The sequence below is a fragment of the Apaloderma vittatum genome, unplaced genomic scaffold (genome assembly GCF_000703405.1).
Source record: "Apaloderma vittatum isolate BGI_N311 unplaced genomic scaffold, ASM70340v1 scaffold22512, whole genome shotgun sequence".
In the NCBI taxonomy this organism is placed as follows: domain Eukaryota; kingdom Metazoa; phylum Chordata; class Aves; order Trogoniformes; family Trogonidae; genus Apaloderma; species Apaloderma vittatum.
Window position 1 is genome coordinate 6,616 of NW_009705553.1, and position 19,607 is coordinate 26,222.

Sequence of the window (19,607 nt, forward strand, 5' to 3'; positions counted from 1 at the left end):
CATGCCTTTTGAAAAGATGCAGTCTGGTTTATTTCTGCCTAATTTCATTTTACCTCTATTTTTGCCTTTGGTGACATTTTCTGAGTGCAGACCATTCCTGGGCACGTGAAGACAAATCTTGAGGCCAGTTGCTGTAGCTGGTTCTTGGTCTTCCGAGGCTTAACTCTACCAGGGGGAGAGGGCTCCCGAGGGACAGCGAGTTTGAGACCCAGCAGGCAGCGTGTTACAGGGCTGACCTAAATCGAGACAGTGTGGACAATGAAAGGGGTGGCGCTTGGCCTTTTGTGGGAAAGTGTTGGTGGCACAGGAGTTGCTGCTACGCAGGCTCTGCCTGCCTGTTACGGTACCGCGTTTGTGTGTGCAAAACTTGGCTGAAGTTGAAGAAGTTGAGATGCGCTGGCTGCGAGTTAGTTTTCAGTAATTCAGTACTTCCTCAAAACTAATCAAGCGTGTAGCCTCTTCTTGAAGGTTGTTTCTCAAGAACAGACATGAGTACTGGGGGGTGTTAAGCTCTGGACATAATTTATGCAAATACCTTTCCAAAATAAAAATTTGAGAAGCACGCCTAAACTCTTCCCCTTTCTGTAAAAATTCTTTTCCTTTGCCAACTGAAACATGGGGTATATGTTGAGAAGCAACCCAGAAGCAAACAGATGAGAGAAATCTGTAGCTAATGCTTTAATTTCAGTGGTCATTTCTTTGTAAACTAAAGGTTCATACTGAGTTATTTTCTTTGTTACTCATTTTCACTAGGTAGTAAATATTTACAATTTCAAAGGCTAGGTGTTTGTGGTTGTTTTCCATAGCCATCTGATTTCACTCTCTAAGTATTACTTTGGTGTTTCAGCATCCTTCTAGTTTTCAAATGTGTATGTGTGCAAAGCGTAGCTTCTGTAGCCATGTAGGCTACAGAAGCTGCACTTCTGTAGGAATGGACCTCTCTGTGATTGCATTGCTTCTGTAAACATGCAACTGTCCAAAACAGTTGAATCCTTGCAGTCAACTTTTCTGGTTATGTTTGTTTTTTTGACAAAAACCCACAGGACAGAACTTGTGCTTGATGTGAAAGTGTCACTTTGCACCATGGTTAAGGCTGAGAGCAGTGTGACAGATTTTTCTTCTGTCCTTAGGTCCTTTCTCACAACTTGTGCACGGTTTTAAATGTTCCCCACGATCCGGTGGCCTTGGAAGAGCACTTTAGGGATGATGATGAAGGACCTGTTTCCAATCAGGGTTACATGCCTTATCTAAACAAATTCATCTTGGAAAAGGTAAGTTTTGAATTCTACGTTATATTTTTTCCTTTGTCAGGTTTTGTATCGGAGTATCTTTACAGTAAACTTCTGCTTGCAGGAATCATGCTGGTGTGAAGACACCCTGGTTGTGAGTGGGCTTGTGTGGGCTTGTGATGGGGTGGGTGCTCTAGAGACCCTGTGCCTTAAAATGGAAGGGCGCACTGTTCTTGACTTCCCGCCTTAATTTCTGGTTGCACCTGGTTATTGTCTAAGCTGTATTCATGAAGAACTGTGTTCATATTAATAAAGCACCTTGACCTGAATTTGTCTGAAAATGTCTTGGAGCTATAGATTGTCCCACTTTATGCTATGGCTGTAACAATATTGTCATAGACTCCTTTGCAAACAGGAAGGGCAAAAATATATTTAATGTCTATTGACAAGGTATTTTAATAAATAGTTCCCTTCAAATAATTACAGTGGGTGACACCAGGAAGTGTTTTGTCTTGCAAGGTCTTTCCTCTTGCGTCTGAACACTCTTCGGTCTTCTGTTGTGCCTTGATTTTGGGGAAGCTCTGGAAAGCCAGCAGACTACTCTCCTCTCCATCTTGTTCTAATAAAGGTAGTCACGGAGTTTGAAAGTAAAAACCTCGAACAACTGTCTTCCTCCTTTTTTTCTGATAAATTCTGTTGAGATACTGGTATAGACGGTAAAAAACAGCCCACATGGCAGTACAAACACAGCAGCTACAGTACCATTGATTTTTCATAAACTTGGGGGCCAACCCCAGAAACTCTCCAACTTTGATGCAGCTGCAGAGATACGTAGGTGTTTGCTTTCTTTTATGACATCGAGAAGTCTTGAACTGGCATGCTGCTGAGAAGGCCAGTGCAGCAATTGCAGATTATGCAAACTTTTTTAGCCCGATTTGCTGACTTTTCCTGCCTCTTCAATATACATTTAATACTGATGGAAAACGTGATATATATAATGCAGTCTGGCAGCTTGGAAGCAGTAGAAGCTTCTTGTATTTAGCTGAGACTTACCAGCTGCTTTGACTTTCTAGTGTGTGTTTCTCTTACACTCAGTAATAGGGCCCTGGTTTATGTGTGGGAGTTTTTGGCTGTTAATACACGTAAAGGTACGTGCTTAATGTCTTGGTTGTTTGGTGCTGAAGAATCTTGCTTTGTCCCTAAGAAGTGTGTGATCTCATTTCCACTTCATGTTGGCTGTCTGAGCTCCTGTAAGGATCAATGGAGATCAAGCAGTTTGTATACAAATTTTTTGGGGAAAGAAAAGGCCTTACTTTATTTTGACCAAAGGATTACAGTACTGGAGTCTGAACCACAGTGAGTTTTGTTAATACTGTTTGTAGGCAGTAGCAAGCCATTATGTTTAAAAAAAAAAGTGCGATGGAAGGCTTTTCAAATATAAACGTGCTTTATTGTTAAGAGTTAATAGGAAGAATAGTTATGGAAATGAGGAGCGATTGCATTTAAATAACACTTTAATTTGAAAATGAAAGACCTGGCTACATAAACAAGTTGGTGTGAATTTACAGTGTTTAGCTGCTCCGGGGCACCTTCTTACCCAGTGGTAAAAACAAAGGACAAGCAATGTTGCTTTCTCATGAAAGGGAAGGGCATGACTGTAGTTTCTTGTGTTGTTTTATTCATGCACTGATATGGCTTCCGATAATTGCCTGATATACCCATACCATTAGTTCATCTTAAAGGATGAAAATGTTCTGGGACAGGATGAAATGACCGGTAACTTTGTATTGTATGATCCTGACTAAATGCTTTTAAACAGCTTAGATACGTGCTATTCAAAATTACTTAAATTTTTTAGACAGAAGGCTATCTTTGTGGACCGGAAAAATCCTGATTGTGACATCTCATCTTCCAGAGATGACTTCACATCAGTGCCAAAAAGCAACGTGTAGTGGGATGAAGTCACTGGTTCATAGCATGTGTCCTTTGTTTAAAATAAACAAGCAAAAAAAAGCAAACAAGAAACCCCTTCTTTGTTCATTCTTCCAAGGTGTAATCTGTTCTTTTAAATGGGGTGATTGTAGAACAAATGCTATTAATTTATGCTAGTAAGCAAAGCTACTGAAGAGGGACTGATGCTTTATACCACCAGATACAGAGGAAGTTATCTTAATTTCCAGTCATACATCTTCTAGTGAATTAATTGATTTGAGCAAGAGAGGGTTTTTTTGGTATCAAGATATTTTGCTTTAAAACATTAGTAAAATATTTAAAGAATGAATCTTCAGATTTCTTCTAAAATAGATATGAAACTGTGACATAATTTTATTGAGAGGCCTTTGTAACGTTTGGAAATAACCTTCTGTTGTACTCTTAAATGCAGTTGTAGCTTTTATATTTTTTAGTGCTGGATTACCCTGTGTTAGCCTGCAATAAAGGCTCTTTACATAGAACGAAGGAGTTGTCAAGAAAAGCACAAGTTGATAGTTCAGTGGCGCAGACTGGTTGCAGCTAATTTCCTTTATCCAAATAGGGTATTTGAATAAACAGTTTGAATCATTAGTGTTGCCTAATATTTTTTTCAGTCTTGTGCTGCTTGTTACTCAGCAAATAGATGTATCTAGATTTTTCTTGATTTGGAAACAAAATTTCAATTGGTATTAAAAGACTTACAGAACAAAAATAAAAGGTTTCCTTGTCAATGATGGTGATCGTGGTATTTTACAACATGCCTTATTTATATTGGAAAGAGTCAAAATAGGGGGAGACAGAGGGCATCGTTCTAAACCTCAGGTTATCTCATCTTCCAGACAACTTGGCGAATGCTAGTTACACTACCAGTGCTTGTTTTATTTTTGGAATTGATCTGATCACTGATTCTTAAGCCCAAATATTTTCTACATTTCCTTATGTTTTAGAGTTACTTGATAAAGATATTGATGATGGTAAATTAGACTTTGCATGTTAGTAGACATTAAAGATCTAGAAGATTGTATGGGCTTTTGCTGCATTTTTCTATTGATTATTTTGTGAAACTTCTTAGAAAGAGAAGGTAGGTCTCTTTTACAGATTGTGTTTTTATCTCCATGTGTTTAAGCAGTTTCAAGGTTGGGGGTGGTCAGTTCATTTGCATGTTTCATCATTTGAACAGATTCACAAATAAAAGTGTTAGTTGCTGTAGAATTAGTGTGGAGTACTGTAGGAGTTTCTAAATGAAATGGTGACTTGTAGTAATTTGAACAAATTATGAAGTACAGTTAAAAGCATGTACTAGTGCCCATGAAAAATCTCTTGTACAAGGGTTTGTTCGTTAATTAAGCAGCAGAATTATGTGATACTCATGCAGGTTGCAAGCAGGATGAGTATGCTGCCTAATCGCGGTGGCAGTAACACGCTGCAGGGGACCTGGGCTTCACACGAGTTTGAGGTGCACACAGCAGACTTTGCTACGTGAGCAGAAACCATGACTTTCCTTTACCTCGGCCTGGAGCCTGGGCCTTTGTCCACCCGTCTCCCCCTGGTCATTGATTGCTGCTGTGCTTTAAAACACGAGCTGCTCATAGAGTGACCCACCTTATTTATAGTGCTCAGAGCGCTTGCCCGGTGGTGGCTGTATGAAGGGAGATTTCCTACCCTGTCAGCATCTTCCTTGGGAGTGATGTAGCCACTGGGACATTTCCAAGGTGGAACTGCTTGACAGTTGCTTATCAGAAGCTGTCTTAGAAAAGAAGTCAGGCTTCATTGGGTGGGGTGGGGAGGCAAAAGCCCAGGCGAAAATAGCCCGGGGTGAGGCGCTGGCAAATTGGAGGAAGGAGAAGGGGAACCTGGCTTCTAGCCCTTCTTCCAAAGAGTGTTCATTTGTTTAGCTGCAATTTCATTTACGATGTGTGTGAGCAACCAGGGTGCTGAGCTTGTGGCTATAGCAGCTGTAGCTCCTGCAGCTTCCACCTCCTTCAAAGGGCAGCTATAGTCTGTAGCAGAAATAGCATTGCTAAACTGTAGAGAGATAAATGGATTTCATCTCTATCATAAACGAGGGTTCAAAAAGAAAATAGAGAAAATGAAGATTTTATATATGTAAATAATTCACAAATGAGTGTGTACAGTTGTTACATATCATAAAGGATAATGAAAATGATTTTTTTTGGTCAATGATTTGCAAGGAAGGGATTTAAGAGGATTAACATTCAAGAAAAAAATATTACATATTTATGCATATTCTACAAGAGTTATGTTTCAGTAACACAAAGTAAAAAAACATATTAAAGGTCTTTCCCTGCTATTGTTCCAATATCATTTTTAGCATACCCATTTGTAGTTTTGGCCATATTCATTTCCACATTTGCTATATAAAATCTAAGCAACTCTGCAATAGGAGAGCAGTTGGAAGTAGGACCGTTAAGAGGATGATTTGGGAGCTAAAGCTAATGTGCTAGAGAAAATGCAGAATTCAGTGTAGCCTCCTTCACGTGAAGTCAGGGTGTTATTAACTCAACCAGGAATTGGAGGCTGAATGTAGATTTTGCTGGAAGAAGTTCCATAGTTGAACCCATGCAGGAAGTTAGGCTCATCTGCTACAGTGCTTGTTTTGGGCCTTGACATTTCTTGCCAACTAGAGTTTTCATGGTGCTTTTTGTATGACTTAGCCTGTTAAACTTTGCCTTTTATTCAGTGCCATTTGTGCATGGGTTTTTTTTGTTCATCTTTTTAATTTTAGGTTCAAGGAAACTTTGACAAAGTTGAATTCAACAGGATGTGCTGGACTCTCTGTGCTAAAAAGAACCTCTCTAAAAGTCCTTTGCTGATTACTGATGAAGATGCATTTAAAGTGTGGGTTATTTTTAACTTCTTATCAGAGGACAAATACCCTTTAATCATTGTACCTGAAGAGGTAAGAAGCAGAAACTTAAGCCGTTTAACACCAGTTTGCTTAATGTCGCAATTGAACTCTGTTAATGTTTGCTACTCTCTAGAGATTCAAGAGAGAATAATTGTTTAATATAAGACTTCTGTTCCTCTCTTTTAATGATGTAAGGCCTTGGGTTCCCTTATTTGTCTTCCAGGGGGCATATGCAGGGATTCCTACAGGATATTTAATGCTTTTTGTGAGGACTGACTGGTGCCAGGGAGATTAGCTCCAGTACCAGCGTTCTGAGCTGTTGGGTTCTTGCGCATTGCTCATGAGTAGTGCCTGTATGTGATCTTTAATCACTGTGCTTGCTTATGTGTGATTAACATTTTGCACAGTTAGTACATCCATGTGGTTCTGAAAAAAATTCTTCCCTGTGCTCTGTGTTACCGTGACTTGCAGGATGAGTGTTCAGTCTCACACCACCCTCCTGATGAAAAGGAGAAGTATAAACTTTACTGATGATGTCTGTTTCTGATGAAAAGCAGCCACCACCTGAACACTCTTGCTTTAAATGGTTGAAGGAATAATACTGGAAAGATGTCTTTAACTTCACGAACAAGTATGAGCAGCACGCACATAGGTGTATTAACCCTGAAGCAAGATTTTGGTATTTCTACTATTCTCCCCTTGGGAAGGAACGAGGGAAGAAGCAGAAAGATCAGAACTGTGGGCATAAATAATCTCTTGCAAAACTGTGTAAAGAAATCCCAGGGGTTTGCGGTTCAGAAAACTAATGAATAAATATTTGCAAATTGTTGAATAGTCAGGGATCAAAACGGTTTGATTTCCATGCGACTACGACATAACTGTTGGACTCCAGGCTGTTGTGTCCAACCATAAAGTACAGAGAACTCCCCTATCAAAATAAACTGCTCCGTTTTACCTTAAAACTCACTTTTTATTGGGAGACTTGGACTCTGTACAATATTTCTGGTTTGCCAGACTGGTGATGGCAGGGCTCTTCCTGGCATGCTCTATTTCCATGAGACAGTCATCTTCCTTGCTTTCCTGTTTTTGCTGTCAGTTCTGGGAGATGGGGATCATGGTTATAAAAGCGAAGACATCTCTTTTCTTAATGATCCCAGATTTGGCTTTGGTAGAAGGTCAGAGCCACTAATAAATGTCAGAACTGGGACTCACATCCACGTCTCTGGTTTGCCGTTGTGCTCCCCGCTGTGTGGCTGGCTTACGTAAGGGCAGATATTCCACATCTGCTGCGCTGCTAGCGTGGTTAGAAGCTTCAGACCTGCCAGCTCTGCCCACTTGCTCCCCCTCCGCCAGGCAAGCGCCCAGATCCATGCTGCCTTCTGTAGCTGATGCCAGGCCATGGCAATAGGTCTGTTTGTTGACAGACAGGCTGCAGAGTCGGCCTGAGCCCAAAAGACGTTTCCCGGATTTCTTAGCTGCTATTGTTTGCTTTCCTTCCCATCCTTAACGTCCAGGGTTAACCTGTATTGCTCTTCTGCTTGGATTATTTTTAAAAGTCTCAGGGTGGATCTGTGTCTGCATCTCCTTGATTACAGCAAGATTGAAATTTTGCAATACTGTTTAAAGAAAGCTTATATAGCCTGGCAAAGAAAGGCTGCTCTGTTCTTATCATACCCAATGCCTATCTTCACTCTAACCTTTTGCCTTAGACCACACAGGTGATGTAATCAGGCCAGTGGAGGAACGCTGTCTGTTGAACACACATCCTTCTGGTTTGCATTGGTCCTCCGCAGGTTCTCTGTGCTTCTGGAAAATTCCCTACTTACTCATTTACCCTTTTAGACAAAATTCCAAGAGTAAAGATGCAAACTCTCAGTTTCAGTTGGTTTTGCCTTTTTCTTTGTGTGACCTTTCATACCTGAAGAGGAGGATAAAGAAAACAATAAGGCTGAAGATGATAAGGAGAATGAATTGACAGTGGAAGTCAAGTCTTTAAAGGAAAGTAAGGGTGATATTGGTCTTTTAGGTTCTTATGTCTGGTTTTTGTATGTTAAATCTAACAGATTTGCAAAGCATTTTTTGTACAAGCTTGCAATTGTTGTCTTAGTAGTGAGAGTTTCTACCAGAAAATCACAGAATCACAGAACGTTAGGGGCTGGAAGGGACCTCTGAAGATCATCTAGTCCAACCTTCATCCCAGCATACCTAACCACCATAGCCTCAAGTGCTACATCTACTTTTTTTTTAAACGCCTCCAGGGTTGGTGACTCCACCACCTCCCTGGGCAGTTTTATTTTATTTTATTGGCTCTGAAAAGAGCCTTTGTGTTCTAAGAGAGCAGCCTATGACCAAAAACAAGTTTAACCACCGAAACCGTAAAGGGTGCGTCCCTGGCGCTTGAGGGCGTACACCACATCCATAGCCGTGACAGTCTTGCGCTTGGTGTGCTCCATGTAAGTGACGGCGTCACGGATCACGTTCTCCAGAAAAACCTTCAGGATGCCGCGCGTCTCCTCGTAGATGAGCCCAGAGATGCGCTTCACGCCGCCGCGCCGAGCCAGGCGGCGAATAGCCGGCTTGGTGATGCCCTGGATGTTGTCGCGCAGCACCTTGCGGTGGCGCTTGGCGCCACCCTTGCCGAGCCCCTTCCCGCCCTTGCCTCTACCAGACATAGCGGCGACTCACTCAACCCAAACCCAAGCATTTTCAATCAGTATTCAAAATTATACTGGTAACTAGTAAAGATATTTTTCTTTCCATTTACATTTTGTGCCTCTTGAGTTCATAATAAATCTTGATTATGTGTTTAGTCTTCACCACTTTATATTGTATCCTTCTATTTAATTACAAAATGGCTTGCATGTCACGTGTAAGGTGAGGGGGGGATTGTTGCAAAGTGAAGAATAGAGAGGTGTGATGGGAGCACTGCTGTTTTGTGATGTTTATATTTTGGTGAGAGCAGTGTGTCACTGTCTCACGGTCACAGGGGTGACTGTCGCTTCCCAGCCCGGGAACAAGCTTTCCTTCCTCCCCTGTCTTTGCTCTTATCTTTGGCTGACAGTGTTGCAACACCATTTACTGCAGTTTCTGGCTCAGAATCCTTTGTGTGGGATCCAGCTGTTTTCCTTTGTCCCTTCTTTCCACCCTGTAGGATTTTGGATTTTCGAGACTTTGTTTCCCCCCTTTATAAGTAAATAAGAAACTTGTTTCATACGTTCAGGTTGGAAGAGTAATCCCTTGAAGATTTTTGCATCACATCTTGTGGGTGGAAAGATTATAAGAACTTCTTAGGTCTCTAGTGATAGTGAATGTGTTGATACAACTTCATGTAGCTGTGAGGTCTCTCTTTGAAACCTGCTTGGAAGTCTGATTTTGTTTTTTCTCTTCTTTTTTTCCAAATGAGATAAGTGATTTCTTTCTTCACATGAACAATTTCATATCTGGACAACTCTCATGTTTGGGTGCAGTTTCACCTTCTTTGGACTGAGCTGACCAAAGACCGAGGCTGCCATCTTTCCTACTTGCCTGTGTTGGCTACTTTTGCACTAATGCTGTTGTGCCAGGCCCTTCATATTAGACAGCTAATGCCCATGTGCGAAGTGTTAAGTCTAGGTTCCCTGCCCAGGTGTTGAACAGGTATCAAATTGAGAACAGCTGCAGCTCCACCAGAGAAGGGAAAACAGGCTACTTTCGAAAAGATTTGGAGACACAGGCTGAGGGAATCTTTAGAAAGAGCAAAGCAGTTACAAAGAGGGAATCTGAAAGCTGTGGAGAGGTGACACAGAGGCCAGACTGAAAGCCAGAGGTGGCATCTGGCCTGCACTCCTCACCTGCTGAGGGAGGAGAGATGGCAGCCCTGCACTTGAAGGAAATAAGGTTAGTAAAATCCAGCATGAGGAATGGCTTGGGTGAGGTTGTGCAGTTTTGGGATGTGACTCCAAGCTTGAGAGATGCCTTTGTGTTACAGGGGGAACTCAGGTTGCAGAGAGACAGGTGGTGGCTGTACAGGGCTCGGTTAGTAAAATGGCCTTGGGCTCCCGTGTTGCTCCTGCAGGCTGCTGGTGGGAAGCTGAGAGCAGTTAGGAGAGTTGGAAAGCAGCAGAGATTCATGGGTGTCGTGTTTTGTGAAGGTGCTCGTTTCCCAGGGAAGCGTAATGAATGGTAGCAAATCTGAATGCTGCCTCCACTTGCAAGCGAGAAACCTTGGCATGCACAGAGTAAAACACTTCTGAGAGCTGGGTAGATGTGATATTTAAAAGAGATAGGGATGGTCTGGAGGAAAATAATGCTGTATGTTGCTTGCTTTAGTTAAGGTTAGTCCTGATGGGCAGCTTTCGGAATTAATACAATTCTTGGCTAACAAGAGTTAGCCTGGTGCTGCCTCCTGGTGCAGTGGGCAGAACTTCATCCTGCTAATGCACCTGGAAAGCGAGGGGCTGGGTGGGAGATCCTTCCCCATCCCACATCTGGTCTTTTCCACTTGATCATCTGAGATGCAGACATTCAAATGTGTGTTGTCTTCAGCTCTCACAGGATAAAATAAAGAGAAGAAAGGTGGAGAGAACTGTAGTCATAAGAGAAGAAATATTTCTAGTCTGTCATGAGCTTTCTTTACAACTCACCTCTTCGTTGTTAGACTCATCTGTGTGCCTTGGTGGTTTTTAACCAGACGTTTTCTGTTTTATAAAAAAGTTTCCAAACACTTCCCCTTTCTTATTTTTGGACATGTGACTGCAGCCTTGGGAATGCTCTATGACCTGAAAGCTATGGTGTGTGGTCAGCTGTGTGTCTGGGCCATCCTTTGTGGTGAAACTCGCAGATAGGTACACTGCAAGCTGCACACTCTTTGCGTGTTGTAATCTAGTGTTCACATAACTTGTTTTAAATAAGCCAAACATATTTGCTGTCTTTTTAAGCCTGGCTTCTTGAGGAAAGAAGATTTGTACAGTCATTTTTCACTTGTTCTCTGGCCTTTAACTATATTAACATGTGGCATTTCTAATCTTCCTGGTTAGGACAAAGAGGGTCCAAATCTTCACAGAATCGCAGAATGTTAGGGGTTGGAAAGGACCTCAACTCCCTTCTGAAGCAGGGTCAACTTTATATGGCTTTCTGTGCATTTCAAAATGAGGTGGTGTTTATTTGGATTGAGGAGGTGAAATTCTGAAACTGTCCAGTGGTGATTCTTTGGGAGGCATTTCTTACAGAAAGTTTTTTGTGACGTTTGCTTCCTTATTCTGCATTCTAGTATCAGAAACTGCTACGGTGAACGAAATACTGGGAATTGAACCCTGGCCATTCAGAAATGAAATGAAAACTGATACAACTTGAATAAAGGCTGCTTGTGTGGGGTTTTATTTGACCCATGATCTCTACAAGTTGATGATGATTGTTAGAAAGACCTTTTTAGTCACTTAGGGATTGCATCAGTTCTTCCCATTTCACTATTTTTTTCCTTGATGGCTGCAAAAATATAAGACAGTTTTCAGCTTAAGCTGCAGGTTTTCCTTAGGATTTACAGGTTTACATATTACACTGTTTTTTCAGTTCATCTTTATTATACTACTTGATGCTAATTTAATTTAAAAAAAAGGAAAAAAGGGGATGTAATTGCTTTAATGTCTCTTGCCCCGTAACATATGCTTCTACAGAATTTTGTACAATGTGAGTTGAGTTTCTACATCTGCACTGTTAATATCACAAACCTTATTTGAATAGTATGAACCAGAACAGCCTTGTCTGCTGTGCTCTGCTGGGCATGAAGGCCTACTTGATGTTGTTTTTCATCTTCTAAGAGACCCACTTGTATATCAGAAAAATATGAGAAACATTTATGATACTTCATTCCTCCTGAAGGATAGTGCCAGGAATACCTGGAAAAGAAAAACAAATAGGTATTGAAACACGGGAAAAGAAAATGCTCTCTGAAAGAAGATACCAAACTGGCCACATGGCTCCTGTTAAAGAGCCTCTGTTCTTTGTGTTATTTTTTGCTTTTCCTTGGCAAAAATCTGGCTGAAAAGCTTCTGTTTTGATATGGAAGCTCTTTTTCACACTGTGGAGGCAATTGATCCATACTGGTGTATGTTAGCAGCCCCCACCTGTTTTTATGCCCATATTCCAAAGTTGTGTCCAGTCAGAACAGCAGCAAATGTTGCTTCACGTTTTCTTTTTGACACTCGACTTCTTAACCACAAGGTTGTGTTTGAGCCAGAGGCCTTAATTTGTCAGTTATTTGCTGAGTTGACGTGTCTCTGTGTGGAGGAGGGGAAATGTCGTTTGCTCTCAGAGGTTCCTCATTTGAGCACATAATGAAGGGTCTCTCATTCTGATCCAGTTTATTTCTTTGTATTTACCTTATGCTGTTCCATATTTATACCTCACTGCAACATTCACTGCTGTTAGCGAGCAGACGGGTTAGATTTTTGTAGACTTTGCTTAGCCATGTCCTTATCTGAATGCAAGGTAAAGCTTCCTTTTTTTTTTAATTTTAGGAATTAAATTGTAATATATACAGATCCTTTTTCAGTTAATAAAGAGTTAGTGTATTTTAAAATAAGGAGATACTTTATGTACTTTAATGGGATTATGGAATATTTGTGGTCATGTTAGAGACATTTAGAGGGAGGTTAGCAGACTTAAATGTTTAAATCTGTTCTAATAATCAAAATAAGGAAAATGTGTGCAAATGACATGAAAGGAAAGAATCAGTTCTTACTTCTGTTGCATTACATGATAACATGTTTTGCATTGCTTCTTTTCCAGATTGTTATTTGATAGACATTTTGTTCATACGGCTTTAGCAAAAAAGTGAAAAGAATGTATTCGGTATGGGGGTTTTTGTGTGTATTCCTTTGTCTGCAAGTGAGTCCTAGTACTTTGCGATAATTAACCAAAGGAATTTGAGAGCTGCATGCTTCAGGCAGTGTAGTGGGTTGTGAAATCTTGGAACAATACATTTTAAAGTTAACGTTCATTAAGTTTTAATTATTTATTTTTTTAAATTACTGTCAAGAATTTTAGCAAGTATATTATCTACCTAATTGAGTCTCAATTATTTTAGCTTTCCATTTAGTTAAAGTAGAGGCTTGTAGTTCAGAACTGATGCTGCTTGGAGGGACTGAGCTGACTGGCAGAATGTTTTTGAACACAGGGAAGAAAGTTACTCCTGCTGCACTGATGCCAGAGCTCATTTCAGCTCAGTAAACCCAGGTTTCAGAAGGTCTGTTCTGCAGCAAGTTTGCAGCGCTACTGTTCTTGCATGCTGTGAAGGGCTTTTTTGGATTTTCTTTTTTCTATAAAACTTGCCTGCAGTAGGAAGTAAGCTGCTTCCTGCCTTTAACTGAATGCTGAGGATTTATAGTAGTAGTTAATGCTCAGAAGCCTTGGGTAAGTTTTTTAATGTAAGGATTTTGGAGAGTGAAAATCGGCAAGGTATATTTTAAAGATTTTAAAAATAATTAGTTACTGAATTTTATAGAAAATTATTAAAAGTTGTAGGTGGGCTGCTGGGAAGGGCATGCTAAAATTTCCTTACTGTCCCATGACTGTATTAACTCCAGCAGTCCAGCTGTGCCTGGAACCTGTGTGAAGCTCAGTCCCGCGACGGGTTCTGGTGACCGCTCTGGCTGCGCGAGTGGTGAACGTGGCCTGGCCCGGCCTGCGCCCCGGGTCTGCCCCAGCACCCGCAGCCCGTGTCCCCTCCCTGGGGGGCTTCCCTCAAATGGAGAACGGGCACAGCACGGAGCTGGGAGCTGTCTGTGCTGGTTGCTGTAAGCCTTGGACCCGTGGTAGTTGCACTTGCCTGCAGTTTGCAGGCTGCTGTGCAGAGGCCTCTGCTCGGATTGTTTCTTTGCTAGTAAGAATTGCATGAGGAGCTAAAAACGCTTCAATTCCTTACTCGGGGAAGCTGAAATGAAGAACTGCTCTATACAACTTCTGTACCCACCTGGAGGCGTACTCTGTGCCTGGCTGGCCTGTGTTCTCTTAAGACAATGATTATGAGGAGGATAAGACAGCCTCGTCTCAGAGGGATCTGTGCTTCCTGCTCGGTCACCAGAGTGGGAACTTTCCTCTGGGCAGCGCAGCAGCTTTCGGTAGCTTCTCCGTTTTACTGCAGCTTAGTCTGCGTGCTGCTAGAGTGGGGGCTGCGAGACTAGGAACAGTTACTGAGCTGATGGAAAGAATAGCCTGCCTGTCTGATGAATTAGTAAGTTACTGCTTTGCCAGATGCGCATGTTTAGCAAAACACGTGTGTGTTTCTTGATTGTGGATATGGGGAAAAGGAAGGGATTTTGCCTTTTATTGTAAGAGAAGCAGCAGCCACGTAATTAGCACATATGCTGCATCAAAACCTTGAGGCTTGCGAGTCTTTATGGTGAAATGTGTGGGGAGCCTAGAAGCTTTGCCAATTAAAGCCCCTACATGTGAATGTAGGAATCTACCTGTAAAGGCAGTATCTAGAGAAGCTTAGCTTACAGCTCTGCACCACTTGATTTCCATGCCTGCTGAAAATTATTAATTTGTTTGTATTTCTGCACAGATTGAATATTTCCTTAAAAAACTCACCGAAGCAATGGGAGCAGGCTGGCAGCAAGAGCAGTTTGACCATTATAAAATTGCTCTCAATGCCAGTCGAGAAGGTCTTTCTGCGTGGGAGCTGATTGAGCTCATCGGAAGCGGGCAGTTTAGCAAAGGGATGGACCGACAGACGGTGTCCATGGCAATCAATGAAGTCTTTAATGAGCTCATATTAGATGTACTCAAACAGGTAAGAACCACAGAGAACTAAAGTTTTAAAGTAGACTAATGTATTGCATAATTAGAAAATATTCAAGTTGTACTGAAATTTCTTTATCAGATGAATAATGAGCGGGGGAAAATTATAAAAAAATTACTTACAATGGCTCTTTAATATGAGCTCGTTTTTCTAAAAGAGAGAGAAATTGTGCTGCCATTTAGATTGTAATCATTGCAGTATTATGAATGAATTGCTTGTTGGAAGAGTTTGTTTTCAGAAAGTAAAAGTGTGCTCTGACGTGAAATACAGCCTTTTTTATACTGTGATCAGCTGCTTGTTAGCTGACAGAATAGCTGCAACACGCTGGCAGTTCTTAAACTGGTGACCGCCCTTCAGTCTTGGAAAACGTTTTTTTGGTTGCAGTTATGCTGTAGCAAATATAGGTTGTGCTGATCATAACCTCAGTATTCGAACGCAGGCATCTGGCCAAAAGTATTGCCCCAGCTGAAAGGTCAGCGTGTGAGTTGCCCCACTTCAATAGGGCAAAAAGGGGTGGAGTTGCTCCAGAGCAATTTTGTTCTGCTTAGCCTGCTGCGGGGCTGACTGCTTATGTACCTGCACGTAAACACGAGAAGTCACGCTGGCCTCTATATTCTTAGCGAACCTCTGTCAGTCCTCAGGTTCTTTGAATTTCTGATGGCTGGATTATGAGTTTAGAAATGTCTTTAAAACCTGTGTTTCTTTCATGGGAAGTATAAATATCACGTGGACCTGAGGGGTCACAGCAGAGCTTACTTAGGGAGCTATTTAAAATTGACTTTTACCTGACAGAGGATTTTTTTCATCTTTGATTTCTTGGCTTTTTGGTGGGGAGAGAAACAAAGGCTTTCTTGGCAGGCTTTCCTAAGCTGTTCTGAAGTAATCATTAGAAGGTCTTGGCAGAGGAAATTCTTTTGGAATATCCACAGAACAATGCAAAAGTCTATTTTTGTTAACTGCTGGTTGCCTCTTGGAGGTGAGGGCTGGACACACACACAGAGTCAGTTGAGGGCAAAATGAGGTCATTCTGCTGTTTAATACCATGAAACTAAAATAACCAGTGTCTGGTTAGCCCTTCCACTTGAAACTGAGGAAATGGGATTTCTTTTCAGTTTTGATACTGTGTTGTATCTCTTTCTTCCCTCCCCCCTCCTTTTTTTTTTTTTTTTTTTTTTAACTGACTTCTTTCTTTCCCCTCTTGGTGGCTAGCCCTCTTTCTCAAGGATATCTTGAGTGTGTTTGAATGGTTCCTGGACACTTACGTGTCAAGGTTCGGCCCAGTACCTCCTGTACAGTCACTGGCATAACGGAGAACGGAATTCCCCATGTGACTTAGACAGCTGGTTTGGTCACAGCTTGTACTGTGGTACCGTGTTGATTTACAGAACTGGCCTATTTATTGCAGTGTATCATTACTTCAAGTTACTAATTAGTGAGATACTGTACTGTAGCCAAGTTCCACGCTACCCTTTTTATTGTACACTTCTGGATCTCCAAGGCTTATGGAGGGTAGCAGTGAGGATTGAATTTGTGATGTTTAGTTTTCTGAAAGATGTGTCCTTCATGTGATAGTTGATGTGAAAAGATCTGACAAAGTGGAGTCCTGGAAGATGAGAAGCAGCTAATGCACAGAAATACTAGATAAAGATTTTGCAGAAGTTTGAGGGGAAAATACCAGTTTGACTTGGCTTTGAAAGCAAATCTGGTGTCTCAGGAAGGGTAAGAACAGACTGCAAGGCATGGAAGAGTGGAGCTGCAGGAGTCCTTCACACACCCTTGCGACCACCCGGACCTTGGACCTGAGTATGGAGGCAGCAAACAAAGCTGCTTCTCTGCACATTCCTGTCGTGGAGCAAGGGCATTGGGTAGCAGGCGGGAGCGCGGCCTTGGCTCTGCCCACATTTAACTGGCTAGAAAGGCACAGATGAGCTGTGTGTACTGAGGTAGTAGGTTGGGGGGGGGGGGTTGTTTGTTTGTCTTTTAAACAAAAGAAGTTCAACGGGGGGGGTGTTGGGGGTTGGGATTTTTTGTGGTTTTTATTTCCCTCAGACCTGTACCAAAAGGCACCTTTCACTTAAATATGCCACAGCACATTTATTTGTTTCCTTGTAACCAACATTGCTATAGTTAAAAGGCATTACAGAAAAATGTTCCTTGGTCTCCTTCCCAATTTTTTATCCTCTTAATCTGGAATACATTGAGTACAGTACACACACCACTGATTTTTAATACTGGCCTTCCTTAGAAGTATTCTGGGTGAGTCTTTGTGGTGGCAAACATCTCTGCTTGACTAGAGAATATTAAAGGTCATTAAAGAAGACTGAAGAGTTGTAATAGTGACTTGATAATAGAATAATAATAGTTCAGTTCTTCAGGTAACCCAGTTACTTAAAAACTGGACAGAAGCACAGCAAGGACGTTCTTGTGGGTTAAACACTTCGCAGTGTGCTGCTGTTGGGAGTGGAGTTGTGCAGGTGAAGTGTTTATGGCCTTGAGATAACTTTTCTATGTGCTCTATTGGGCCTTCAAGCCACATACCCAAAAGACCAGGCAGTTCAACAGAGACTGGGAATTTCAGCTGATCCCTTGCTTTTTACAGGGCTATATGTTGAAAAAAGGTCATAAAAGGAAAAATTGGACGGAACGATGGTTTGTGCTGAAACCCAATATTATTTCCTACTACGTAAGTGAAGATTTAAAGGACAAGAAGGGAGACATCATATTGGATGGCAACTGTTGTGTAGAGGTAAAGCAAAAGACCAAAAATTATGAATAAAGTTAAATAATCTTTTTTTTGTGGGGGGGCAATGGAGTCCTGGTGTCTTCTGTTAGTGGATTTTTTTTTTCATTTTATATAGAAATGCTCTTGATAAAAAAGATTCTTAATATTGGTATTTGTAGCTCAGTAGCAGACAACTGCATACGTGGGGCTTGACAATCTAACCTGGATTCTAGTGTTTGCAAGGCTAACCCTTTGTTACCCTTTCTAGGCATTGCCTGACAAAGATGGAAAGAAATGCCTTTTCCTCATAAAATGTCTTGATAAAAGCTTTGAGATCAGTGCCTCTGATAAAAAGAAGAAGCAGGAGTGGATTCAAGGTGAGGTTTCAAAAATCTTAGGTATGTGAAAGCTAAGGTAAGGTGAAGTCTTACAGATGTGCTTTTCACAAATTTGAAATTTCTAGTCTTGTGATTTTTGGTGTCTCTGTTTTGGGCACATGGAAAGGATCTTTAAGGAGCCTGACAGTCAGGAAGAACTAAGGGTCCACATAAAGGGAATTGGGGTTTGTCATTTAGGTGCCTCAATTTAGGCATCTGTAACCGAAGCGAAATGGATATTGCTGTTGTTTGTTTTTTCTGTATTGACTGTACTTCTTGGGATGGGGAAGGGAAGGGGAATACATTGTGAATTGTTGCTTTTGGGGAGACAGGGGAAACTTGTTCATTTCCGCATCGTGAATACTGGCTTTGCTCCTACAGTTCTGCTTGAGGTGGTATGGTTTGGTGAGCTGGGGACAGGGCTGGGAACCGGGGCTTCCTTTTCTGTTCCCACGGTGAAGGTGCTCCTCCTGTGAGACCTTCCCAGCTGTGTGCTGAGCGATAGTTACCCGCATCTTTTGCAGAGTGAGGTAGAAGCCCTTGCAAACCCTCTGTTGCCAAAGCCACTGAAGTATGTACAGCAGTTACATATTTGGAGCTGTGTCTTTTAATTTACACCGCCTTCTTTACCTAAAGCATGTGTTTAATTGCGCCAAAGGCTTGAGGTACAAGTGATTACTTAGTTCCAAAAGGAGATCTTTTTTTCACCGTTGTAGTAGGTGAATAAAAAAGCAAGATTATCTGCTACTCCTCATTTTGCCTCCTGACTGTAAGTGAACGAAAGCTACTGTCTTCCTGGGAGAAAGTTTTCCCCTGGAGCATCAGTAAGAATAAAGGGATTAAGGGTGGTTCTAGGGAAGGAAGTGATGTGTATGTTACATAACATCTTACTGAATGTAGGTAATAAGGAATCTTGAAGTGTTGGGCTTTTTTGCAGCTGGGTTGTACGCGTGACTTGAATTGTCCACTGCCTGTTAGAAGTCAGCGTTAGAATTGACATAACGCATTGGAATTGCCGGGCCTTGTCCTTGCGGCACACAGCCAGTAGTGAAAGCCAAGCGTCTTTCACTTTTGGTTTGCGTTGACAGCTAGCCTGATGAGAATTAGGAGTAGTGACAAGTTATTTCTCATTTAGAAATACATTGAGAAACCCCCAAAAAACAGCAAACACCATCACCACCACAAGTATTAATTCACTGAGGCTATCCAGAAAGTTTAGCATTTCCCTTCACTGGTGCACACTTCCTCTCATTTTGTCTTGCATGCTCCTTTCCAGCCATACAGACCACTGTGAGCCTGCTGAGAGCGGGGAGCCCTCCACCCCACAAAGAAGCACGCCAAAAACGGAAAGAATTGCGCCAGAAGCTGTTAGCTGAGCACGAAGAGCTGGAGCGGCAGATGAAAGAACTGCAGACAGCCAATGAGAACAAGCAGAAGGAACTAGAGACCGTGCGAAAGGTGAGGGAGTAGGAGCTGCTAACCTTCAAGCTTTAAGATCAATTTCTGTGGTTGAGCTGGGCTTCTTGAAGTATAGTTAGGAATTTCTTTCCTGTTCGCATGTTCAGGCACCTTGAGCGAACTCCTCCAGAGGAGGTGAGCTTGTGTTGGCGGCAGCCCCCTGAGCAAGTGGGGCTGCAGTAAAACCTTCAGCACTGGCCAC

The 19,607-nt window shown here is 41.8% G+C and overlaps 2 protein-coding genes across 2 annotated transcripts in view; one reads left to right on the plus strand and one right to left on the minus strand.

The window, feature by feature from the left end:
• Positions 1-1,130: 1,130 nt before the first annotated feature.
• The window catches only part of SWAP70 (SWAP switching B-cell complex 70kDa subunit), a gene marked incomplete at its 5' end in the record, with an annotated part of 26,867 nt that continues 8,390 nt past the window's right edge, over positions 1,131-19,607 (plus strand). Inside the window, 6 exons of the mRNA XM_009865482.1 lie at positions 1,131-1,271; positions 5,947-6,120; positions 14,612-14,839; positions 17,448-17,594; positions 17,839-17,947; positions 19,224-19,405. Of these exons, the coding sequence (XP_009863784.1) occupies positions 1,131-1,271; positions 5,947-6,120; positions 14,612-14,839; positions 17,448-17,594; positions 17,839-17,947; positions 19,224-19,405 (981 nt within the window). The remainder of the gene's footprint in view (positions 1,272-5,946; positions 6,121-14,611; positions 14,840-17,447; positions 17,595-17,838; positions 17,948-19,223; positions 19,406-19,607) is intronic.
• Positions 8,380-8,746, minus strand: LOC104270948 (histone H4-like). Its single transcript, XM_009865481.1, has one exon. The coding sequence runs from the start codon at positions 8,739-8,741 to the stop codon at positions 8,430-8,432; it is 312 nt and encodes a 103-aa protein (XP_009863783.1). The 5' UTR covers positions 8,742-8,746; the 3' UTR covers positions 8,380-8,429.